Raw genomic sequence first — 12,042 nt, forward strand, 5'->3', positions numbered from 1 at the left:
GTTTAGCATTAAACTCCCATATCTAATCAAGTGCTTCACACAAAATAGATTCTTAATCCATATTTGTTGAATTCCATATAAGAGATATGTTGGAGTAGATGTATCAGGGTTTTAAATTCTAATCTAGTACTTGTGGGCTCCAAGGTTACAAATGTACTCCAAGCCTACACATCTTTGAAAGATGTTTAGCTATTTTAATGATTGTGAGAAAATTTAAGTTTAAATTAAATATATTTAAATTAAATGAGATATATTTTATTTTTTAAATGATTAGTTGTGCATAGAGTTATAAACTCTACCTTTTGTCAATGTCTTGATTTGGAGTTTTCTGTATTTTATGGAAGTATCAAAATGAAATGTTTAAGTAAAATCTATTTTAATCAGAACTTCTAGATATCTGCTTTAGTTCATTACTCCTCTTTGCTAGTGTATAATAAGCTTTACAATATAATTCATGGGGATTGCAGTTCCTTATAAAATGATATCATTAGACTGACTTTTTGTATGTGCTTAAAGATTATCTGCTTTATTAAAATTTAATAGGAGTGGACCAGTTCAGTGCAGAGTAAATTTCAGATAAGTTTTGGTTGGATAATATTGATAATGTTGACTGAATTAGTTTCTCAGATGGTTATTTCTATCCTTTCCATCTGTTCCTGAATTGTCTTTTAAAGAATTACTTGCTTTATTTGTATCTTAGAGTATATCTTTCTTTAGGTTTTCCTCTCAGTTTGTTATATAAAATAGCATTTATTAGTGCTAGACATGCAAACTTCCATTATCCTTCATTCTTACTTATGAGAATTTTGATTTGATAGTCATTCGAGAAGCCACAGTTATATCTCCATAACATTAAAATAGTCATTGAAATAATATCATTTAGTAAATAAAGGAAAGAGATTAGACTCAATTTCTTATTAAAAAAAAAGGACAATAAATCTGTATGTCAGTGTTTCTTACTATATCAACAGAGAGCTTTGACAGGATACAGATCTCATGGTCAGCCTGGACCACAAAGAGCTCACTATTTATGGTTGGGTTCAGGCACGTACTTATCTAGTATAAAGTTTGCATTCAGTGATGTGCTAGTGATCTGAACAAAGTACTATGGAATCAGAGCAAGGGAGCAGTTGTGTCAGGTGACCAGATAGGGATGGCAAGGAAGGTTTCACAGACGAGATTAGATTTGAGCTAGCTGTTGATCTCTGGGTAGGATTCTATAGAGAAAGTGGTAGAGTATGCAACAGAGAGAAGAAATGGAGAACATAAGCAAAGTCTCTGAGCCTGAGCGCACTGTGAACATTAGGTACATACTTGGAAAGGTAAGTGGGGCCAAGTGTGGAGAGCTCTGTTGGAGAATTTGAGCTCTGCCTTGAAGGTCACGTGGAGCCATCATGTGAAAGAGGATTATGGTATTATAAGTATTTAGGTAATTAGGTATTATATATAAGATGTATTATATGTATGTTTTAAGAAAGTGAATTTTATGAAATTTCAAGTTGAAAGGAGAAGAATAGTTAATTAAAAGAAGAAAGGAATCAAATACATCATCAGATATTTTTAAGGTTCGGTGACAGATTAGCTGATGGTGACCTTCTCTTAGATGAAAGGACCCAGAAAGAAGAGTAGGTTTGTGAATAAAGATGATGAATTCGCTGTGGGACATATTTCATTGATGTAGCTGTGGCAAACACAAATGAAGGTATTCAGTCAGTTTTAAACACATATGTATTCTGCGAGAGACATCCTATTCTAAATGGAAATTCTACCATTAAAGCTCATGCATTGTGTGACTATTACTAAACTGTTTACATGTGATTATTGTTTAGTGCGTCCATTCAATAAATATTGATTCAAACTTTATGAGGACATATGAGAAGTTGCAGTTAATACTGCTGGTATTTGTGAAGGTGTATGAGCAGGAGGGTGTGAGCAGCACGGATTTGGTGAAATTTACTTTGGATCTTGAAGAATGAGTGGAAATTTACCTGGCATGTATCTGTCCTGGTAGTGCTTGGACCAACGTTTTGAGCTGAGACGGCAAAATCATGCACTTTAAAAATGTGGACTGCATAAATAATTTAGTCATTTTTACATTTCTATCTGCAATAAATTAGCCTTTCTTGATGTATGATGTTTTGCCTTTCCGTCAGAAGCTATGATATCCTATAAATTATATTAGGACTGCATCCATAAAGTTACTGTAGTTAATACTTGCCTTAATATGTCATTTAAAAACTCCAACAGAAACAAGGCAAAAAAAAAAAAAGAATTGGAAAATGGCCAATTATTCTCTGATATTTGAAAAAGATATGTGAATTACAATTTATCAAGGAAAAAAGTGTACCCAGGACCAAATATTAACACTTCACTATCCAACTTTATAGGAGAAATTTAAGACAGAGATTATCCACAATGAAATGTAGATGTTTGAACACATATCCAGTATTTAGTTTATTCTTTCCAAAGAGGCGTAGAAACCAATAATGCATATTCAGGAAACTTCCTGTGTGCCTTAAAACGATAATCAAATTGTCACCATAAATCCATATGTCCTCAAACTTAAAAATCAATTTTGCTTTCGTGACTGGCACTGTACTACCTCTCAGGAGTAACGTGGTTGCTGTTTCCCACGTCTGTCCACGCGGGGCTGGTTGACCGTGCCCAGCCGTACTGCTGATGGTCCTATAGTTTGGCTCTTGCTCTCCACACTCTGGATTATTTTTGTCATTCACACATCCACCCATGATGAGAGCTAGTGTGATTATGCACACCAGAAGGTAACTGGGGCCCAGAAAATCTGGGTTCTAGCACCAACACTGCTAATGTCTATTTCATTGGCCTTAGGCAAGTCATTTAGCCTCAGCATGCTTGAGTTTCCTCATCTATAAATAAATTGCAGGAAGTCATGGATCCTCCTGACATTTTACAAAAAATGTGTGCTGGGATATTTTTCCAGGGAGAGATCTGTGATCTGCCAGTTAGAGGTTTTGATTGCAAACAACAGAAACCAACTTCATTAAATGAGATGAAAAGAGTTTGATTAGAAGGGCTTAGGCTCAGGATGCCAGCATGCACAACCAGCTCATGCAGCACCCCTGGGAAGCAAGGCACTGCCAAGAACCGGCCCCTGCTGCCATCACTTTTGAACTCCAGTTGCTATGTGCCAAGCTCCACTGCTCCTGGACACTCACTGCTGTGCTGTCACACTTGTCACTCTGCCACAGATCTTGTGCCTTTGCTTTTACCCTCAAGAATTAAAACCCTGGCCAAGAGTGTTTGGTGTGTCCCTGTTCTGTCTGCCATGGCATAGGAAGAGGGAATATCATTAGGGGAGGCGAGGGGCTCTGCCTTCTGCTGAACTTGGGACTGCCTCCAGGTAGAAAGAGGGACTTGTCGAAGGGCAGCCAGAACAACGCTGTCTATTGCCATATCTTTCACCAGATTCTCAAAGGGATTGTGACCCCGCCACTTCTGCCAGAAAAGATTATGAATCACTGCATTAGATTATCTTTAATTACAGCTCTGAAATTATATGATGCTAAATACTAATTTTCTTTCTTCCATCATCTACCAACTCAGAATTTCTTTAACAAGATACAAATGCAGCAACAGAATGACTAACAACATTCCAGGGTCAGCCCTGAAGCATCTTATGATCATTTCAGTGGGTGTGTAATTATGATGGTTGGGCTAATGACAGAGAGTAACAGATGTCTCTGAGTAGTCACCCAGCTGAATTTCTGGCAAACCAGGGCCAATTCCTCAGACAAAAGGTATTTACTTTCTCCTACAGCCTCCTGGTGCTGCTTTATGAATGTATAAGATGCACTATGGCTTAATGATTATGTGTGCAAACTTTAAGGTTAATGAGAATGGCCATAAATTTTGAATCTATTCTTTACAAGCTGATTCACCATGGAGAGTAACATAGCTTCACTATGTCTCTGTTTCCTGTTTAGTAAAATGATAGTGATAATCCTAGTCAATTGTGGTATGATGAAAACATGATGGAATTTGAGCAATTATAGTGCTTTATGCATAGTTACAACTCAAGAAATAATGATGAAAGTCATCAGAATGATAATATTTAAGGAATTCCCAAACTGTAAACCTAACTCATTCCAAAAAATATTTATACGTTTAAATTTTAAGTCAAGAATAATAAAGATATTTAGGTGATGTACTTTGACACCTGTTCCACGTTACAAGGAGTTCTAAGAACTAAAAAATCGATGCCAAATAATCACTAAAATATCTCATTGAAACATACCTATAAACATTTTTTCTTATGGGGCAGATAGACCCAAAGTAAAAATATTTTTTTAAATGATCACATTATGCAAAATTATGTCAAAATGTATAAAATTGACTCACTTATGTTAAATGGTATCATCAAACGAAGTTGAATATGAAATACCCAGAGAGTTCAATAACTGAATTATTCCTCAAAGATGAATGAAGCAGAAAGTGGAAAGTAGTAAATGCGAATGCCTTCTGAGCTGGCAATTGTCACTTCAGCTCCCGACCTCCGACCTCCGTGGCATTTGGGCTTGACCTTCAGCTTACCTTAGGCAGGCAAGAAGAGGTATTCGCTGAACTCTTATGAGGCACAGCCGAGAGCTGCCTGGAAGATCTGGCTGGAACAGTGTGCTCGTTTCCTTTGCAAGCCCGGCAGAGTTTGTGGTCTCCTAAGTGTGTTCTCGCCTTGTATTTTGCAGGTAAATGTGAATGTGGCAAATGCACCTGTTACCCCCCGGGAGATCGCAGGGTGTACGGCAGGACGTGTGAGTGTGACAACCGCCGCTGCGAAGACCTGGACGGGGTGATCTGCGGAGGTGAGCCATTCTCACAGCCTTCAGCTCCCTGCGGGCAACTTGCTTCGCCTGCCTTTCTTGTTCTACTTATCCTTTAAAAAAACTTCTGTTAAAAAGAAGATAAACAGGGGGCCAGCCCAGTGGCGCAGTGGTGAAGTTCACACGTTCTGCTTCGGCAGCCCAGGGTTCGCTGGTTTGGATCCCGGTGCCGAGGTGACGTGGCTTGGCAAGCCATGCTGTGGCAGGCGTCCCACACATAAAAAGTAAAGGAAGATGGGCATGGATGTTAGCTCAGGGCCAGTCTTCCTCAGCAAAAAGAGGAGGATTCGCAGCAGATGTTAGCTCAGGGCTAATCTTCCTCAAAAAATAAACTAAAAAAAAAAGATAAACAAAGAGCAATATACAATTAGACCTAAAAACAATATACAATTAGGTTTATAATGACCTTTCTTTTCTTGAACTCTTGATTTAGGGGCATATGAAAGTCCACAGTTCACTATTGATAAAGGATTCTTGAAACTAAACTAAGTCCTATGAAGGCAGTGAAAAGCTTTGCTGCAACTGAACAGTTAAAGTGATTTTTATTATCCTACTAAGCAAAACTGATAAGGGAAGTAAGTATCACCTACAGACTTGAAAAAAAGAGCAGAACGTTTATACTCTGTTTAATTACGAAATCACAGGAAATATATACTCAGTTTCCATGATGACTCTGAGACCCAAAAAACAAGAGCTTACTGAAAGTAATAAACTGTGCAAAGAAAGCATGAGGCACATAGAGGGTGGTCAGCAAACATCTGAGCTTCGTTCAGGGGAGGGAATGGGGGTCAACATTATGCTCGTATTTCAGTCTTACAGAACATCGTATTGTAGAGATGATGCGTACTGATTACAGCTCCTTCCAGGTTTCCAGTATAATTGAGGTGACCTTGATGTGGAGTCATACTAAAAGAATATAACTGTGTCTCTTCAAGATAATTATCATAATGCAATTGGGCACTATTGTTGGGAAGAAACCACAAATGCATGTACAACTTATGGACGGTGGGGACACCGTCTATCTCTATCATCTACCTAACATCCGTGTATATCTCTCTATCTATTCTCTCTCTAAACAACTGTAAAACACTTGCAATTTAGCCAAAGACTCTTTCTTCTTTCCCTTCTCTGTGAGCCGAGGGGAAAGGCCCTTTTCCATAACTGTTGTGCTGGATGGTGTTATCTCACACAGTCCTTGCGGCAGCCACACTAAGAGATTGTCCCTGCTGTCTTCATTTCACAAATGGAAAAGTGAGTGAGGTTTGAGGTATTAATGCCACATAACTGAAAAATGGCAGACCCAGGATCTGAGCTCTGATGTTCAGTTCACAGATCTCTCTCTACACAGTTTGCCCCAGAGTGACATCAAAATATTTTGACTTTCTGTCAATGTTCTTTTTAGTTTAGATTCTCCCCTCACTGGTCTTAGTTACCAGAAATATCTAAGCAGGTTATGGTCTTTTTCATTGTTGCTGTTAAGTACTTCATATATATTAACTCATTTAATTCTCACAATGATGTCTATAAAGCCTTCCTAGCACCTGGAAAGTACCATATGTATGTCTTATGCATGTCTTTGCTCTTGTTATCATTGTAATTTTCTCTGTGACATGCAGGCTCTGTGACACATGGGTTTCCTTGCCCATCTGCTTTGGTGACTTGGCCAAAATGGTTGATATCGTGGAAAGCTGTTACATCTACATACCCATTAAATTATATACCTTTCTCCCCTTAGTGAATCTCTCTTTCTCTCCAATTTTGGAGAGGAAATCAAAGATGGAAACAAATCTGTATATCTCCCTGTTAGATGAGATCAAGTGTTTACTAAGTGAGAAAGTACCTTACAGAGGGATAATTTTTGAGACTAATTCTTGACTCTGCATGTCTACTCTCTATATTTTGCCTGTCTACCCAGAGTTGTCTATGCCACAGGGAAAACTGACTTCCAAACTAGTAAAACTAGTAAAAGACCAGTGTATAAACCAGAACACCAATTACTTGATATACAATGACACATCATTGCCCAAGGACTAGAACTCTTTGTAGAGAAAGTCTGTGGAAAGGAAGATTCTGAGATAAGGATTTGGATGCAAGTTATTTATTGGAAAGGTGAAGGAGATCCTGGTAGGAGAGTGGGAAAGTATGGCGGGAAAGGGAAGGCAGCCAATTAAGATTGTATTATCAATCCAGTTACCACTGTGGTCAACTGGAGCTTCATCCCAGTAGAGGGGATGAAATTCTGGGAGCTCAAGTAAAACATACAATTCTTATATAGCCATCAGTCATTGGTTGAGGACTGCTTCTAGGAGACGTTAACTGCCCTGCCACATCCAGCATGCCTCACAGGTACATGATCAGAGCAGGCTTCTGTGGCTGGACAAAACTTTGGGGCTGAGAACCCCAGATGGCCCCAGGTGAAAGTCACCAAAACAGTAAGGATGATATTGTTGGGGCATGGCTGCAGCCACCAAAATATACCTGCCAAAGCACTGCAGCTCTCATGCCAAATAGTCTGAGTATCTTCTTTGGATAGTACAGCAGACCCACCAGCACATTCTTATTCTTTAACACTATCTGGATTTTGCTGAGCATCCAATCCAACCTTTCTTTGTACAGGATGTAGCACAATAGATTAGACGATAGCTGTAGACGTGCTAATTCACCTTATCCTTCTGGCATACCCTTGGTTACAATTTGGGAGATCCTTACTCACACATTTAGAGATTAATTCTTAGGTGGTTGATCATACCAAATATTGATATCATGGAACTTGATTATCAGAGGACAAATGTGTTTTCAAGTTTGGGGAGAGCTTTGCTGCTACTCCTGTGAGCTCAACGAAGAGCACAGCCCTGCCAGCAGTAAATAGTAGCCAGATATGCATAGCATCTTTGGTCACTATAATAGGATGAATTCTCTCAGTGCTTTTTCTTAAATTTTAGCAACCAGCTCTAAGAAATTACCTATGCATTTAATTTCATATTAAAAACATTTTATTGACCAAAAGATCTCTGAATACTTTTTAAGGACGTGAAGGAAACAAGTCTTGGAAATTTTCCTTGAAAATATTTTATGTTGTTGTTCTTAAGTTCCACTTTGATATTTGAATAATGTCCTTGAGAGATTTGAGGTTAGGATCATACCCGTATTTTACAAGATTGTCTGTAGGTAACAACACTCTGTTTCACTCACCTTCTCCTGCTTCACCCAAGCTACTTAAGCTAGCCAGGCCAGGCGACAGTGCAGACCTTAAATTCTGCCGCAAATTCTTCACTAGTGCCTATGCACACATCTTTACATGTTCCAGTGAGGACTTTTTTTGCTTCTTTGTCATTCACTTGTGCGTCCCTACTCCTGGTAGCCAATCCTATTGCTTGGAGGTGGATGGTTCCAGGAGGAAGAGGGAGAGCTGTCCACATCAGTGGCCTGCTCGTATTTATCCTAAGTGACAGATAGCTGGAAAAGTTACGTATAATTTACAATGCGTGCAGACACTCTGTTTAGTATTCTTCAACAAGATGCAGTCTCTTCTTGTTATTCGTGGTAACTATGGTCTGTGAAGTTGCCATGCACGCCGAATTAGCGAGTACTGAATCCTTTCTCCTAAGGGAGTTATAGGGCTAGGTTCCTGCCTCCGGTCACGGCATTTTCATCATCCGATCAATACATAACCTTGTTTTATGTGTGTTGACACCTGTGTAATATATAGTTGATTCGTTAACATTGAACTCACAGCCAACAGCCCTATAACTCATTCCTGAATGAAAATTATATAACACATATTTTCTCCATAAGGCACATCACAGGCTTTTTGCTCTTACGAATGCTAGACAGCACTTCACCACCACACTTAGGGGCCATCTTAAACATCCAAGTCACCAAGAAAAAGCACAAAAGTGTGAAAAGCATGACACTAAATATACTGCGGAAAGGACACTTGTTCACTGTAAGAGCTGAAACAAGAAGGCAGAGTGTGACCTTCTTTGACCCGAGCTGGGAATGTGAACCTCAGGAACTCAATGTTTTTGCCATCCTGCCTGTCTTCTCAAGTGACCCGGACAGTTTTGCAAGTATTGATTTCAGGGATACAAATAAATTTTAGCAAGTAGGCAAGTTTTCAAATACAGAATCTGCGAATAATGAGGATCAACTGTAATTCACGTTCTCACCAAACACATCACCCCCCACTTTAGCTTTGCATTTGGCCTCAAGTGGTGATTTCTGTAAGACAGCTAATAATGGTACTGTGATTGTAATTCCTCTATTTTCTGAACATTGCCTTATGGAAGGAATTATTTGAGCCTTGGCTATTATAGTCTTGAATTTTATTTATGTCTCAGCTGTTCTCTGGAAAAAAAATACAAGAGACATTCCATTAATTAACATGTTTTGAACCTATAGTAATTTTAGTGCTGAAATATACACCATACTAAAGCAATTGATAAGGAGATTATAAGTTCCCATACCTTCATGAACATTTATGTAAGTGTACTTTAATATTTAGAGATATAAATGGCAATGTAGTGCAGTAGTTAAGACTATAGACGTGATGTTTTCTTGGTTCCAACTCTGACTCTGTCACTTACTATTGATATTACCTGCAGCAACTTACATAACCCCCATTTCTCATCTATAAATGATGATTATAATATACCTCTCTTGTAAGGTTATTGTGACATTAAATGAGTCAATGCATATAAAATACTTAGGACTGTACACAGCCCATAAATGTCATATTCATCTACATTAGGTATTATTATCATTAGTATTATATACCTATAGACAGAGTGACAGACATAACTAGCCCAGGCAGAACTTTATGCTGTATATTACTGACGACTCTACAGGATATATAACAGAGCTCCATGTTTGCTCATTAATTCCTTTTGTAACATAATTTGTTCAGAACTGTGACTGTCTGGTCTTCAGTTCTGGACAGCGTGGACGATTTCTCCTGTCTGTTCTTTATGCATAAAGCAGTCTTTCTCTTCACACTTGACTCTAAGCTACCAAATCAAAGTGGCTGCCATGTATCTCAGAAGTATTTTTAGTGGCTCTTACTCAGCAGTGCACCTTCCACGGGGAAGCTTCGCATGGATTCCCCCAAGCATGGTCAGAGCACAGTTAAGAAGACACTGGCCATCAGGGTTCCTCAAGCCACAAGATGCATTACCAAAGTTTCTGTGTTTCTCAGTGTATCTGAAGATATCTATTATCATAAGAAAACCTCTCTTCTTACTTAGTAATATGCTATTTATTATGTGTATATTGCACATAATAATAATTAAATCAGCAAATACTCATTGTATACTTATTCCTTGTAAAGCCCTGCCCTGCCCCTCAAACACACACATGCCCCTAAATATTTTTGAGCTCCTTTACCCATATGCTTGCATTCCTCTTGGTCCGACTTAAACCTGTGGAATCTTGCTCTATCTCCAACCATTCCACATAACTGACTCTCCCTGAGGTTAGTAATTCCAAGTTGTCCAAATCCTGGTTTTCAGCTCTCATTCTAGAGGACTACATTTTAGCATAGAGTTGTATTTGCTCCATTCTGAAACCCCCATGAAATGGTCTCCTCCCTGGGCCTCAGCAACGCCTTTCCTACCAATGCCTTCTCTAACTTCTCTCATAGTCACTTAGTTTCTTTTTATTACTCATCTCCCAGAGCTTACCAATAAATCTTAGTATTCCCCTGAAAATTGCTTTTTGGGGGATGTATTTTCTACTTGCTATTTGTTGCCATCAAGTAATCTCAGCCTCCTCCACTTTCAACTTTTAAGTCAATGTCTCTCAAGATGATTTCTTATCGTCAGTCATTTTCCTTGACTCCAGACTCTTATTTTCAAATTCTAATTAAATATTTAAATATGGCAATTCCTCTAAATTCTGCCTGGCTGAAACTGAAGTACAGTCATTCGCTATACAACAATCTTTCAGTCAATGACAGACATCTTATGGTGGTCGTATAAGATTGGTACCATAGAGCCTAGGTGTGTGGTAGGCTGTACCATCTAGGTTTGTGTAAGTACACTCTATGATGTTCGCGCAATGGTGAAATCACCTAATGTTGCATTTCTCAGAATGTATCCCCATCGTTAAGCAACACATGATTGTAATCATTTATTTCTTCATTGCTTCAACAAATATTTATTGAGCTCCCGCTATCTGCCAGCACTGGAGATTCAGTGGTGAATCTATTGGAGTTTATGATTAAGCTTGAAAGGCAGATGTTGACAAAGGAATGACAATGAGGTGAATGATCTGAAAAGAGAAGAACTAGTTCAATGGGAACATACATAACAGGGGAATTGAACATAGACTGGAGGCTGAGGAAGGTTTCTCTAATGCCTTCATATCTGGTAACATCTATATGATACATAATACGTGCTTTGTGTGTATTAAGCAGCCAGGTGTCCCAACAACCACAGTTGGTAGTAACAGGATGCATAGAACTTAGCCAGTGAGGAGAGGTGGATGCAACATAGCAGTCACAGAGAACAGTGTGTGCAGAGGCATATGGGGGAAAGGGAGAGTGGCATCTTCAAGGAACATTTGAGAACCAGAGAGAAACTGTGTATGACTAAAGATTAGAAAGCAAAGGGGAGAAGGGTGTGACACGTTTTGTAAACAATGTTAATGATTTGGGGCTTTATCAAAGGATGATAGGAAGCCATAAAAGGGGTTTAAACAAGGCAATAACATGAGCACTGTATTTCAAAGGTAGTCCGGCTGCCGAATGAATTATGGATTGCTGGGAGGAGTATGTGTTTGTGGGGTTGGTGAGTAAATATGGATGTTAGGAGATGAGTCTTGGTGAGAGATGAAGGTGGTTTAGCTAGATGGAGGACAGACAAGATGGAGAAACCTGGAGGTGTTGGAGAAAATAATAGAAACAGTGTGGACAACAGGATAACAAAACTTTTTACTTTTCTGCAAGAGACTCTGTGTTCTGTTAAATTCCTAGCTCCAGTTCCCTGGAAACAGATGAAGATGGTATATGCCAATGTTCCCAGGCAACATTGCTCATGGTAATAGTGACCTATGGGTGATAAATTTCAATTAGATTGGGAAGGATTATGAATGAACTATAAATGTCTGATGGGAATGCCATGCTTTTGGTTTCCATGAGTGTTGTAACTCTGCCAACAGGCATGTCCCTTGTGGGGTTTCTGGAAGCTAC

At 38.9% G+C, this 12,042-nt stretch overlaps 1 protein-coding gene across 1 annotated transcript in view; it reads left to right on the plus strand.

Annotated features, from left to right (window-relative positions):
• Positions 1 to 12,042, plus strand: part of ITGBL1 (integrin subunit beta like 1) — a 206,313-nt gene that overhangs the window by 174,634 nt on the left and 19,637 nt on the right. Inside the window, exon 8 of the mRNA XM_003363218.5 lies at positions 4,722 to 4,838. Coding sequence (XP_003363266.1) covers positions 4,722 to 4,838 — 117 coding nt within the window. The remainder of the gene's footprint in view (positions 1 to 4,721; positions 4,839 to 12,042) is intronic.

Source organism: Equus caballus, chromosome 17 (assembly GCF_041296265.1).
Source record: "Equus caballus isolate H_3958 breed thoroughbred chromosome 17, TB-T2T, whole genome shotgun sequence".
Lineage (NCBI taxonomy): Eukaryota > Metazoa > Chordata > Mammalia > Perissodactyla > Equidae > Equus > Equus caballus.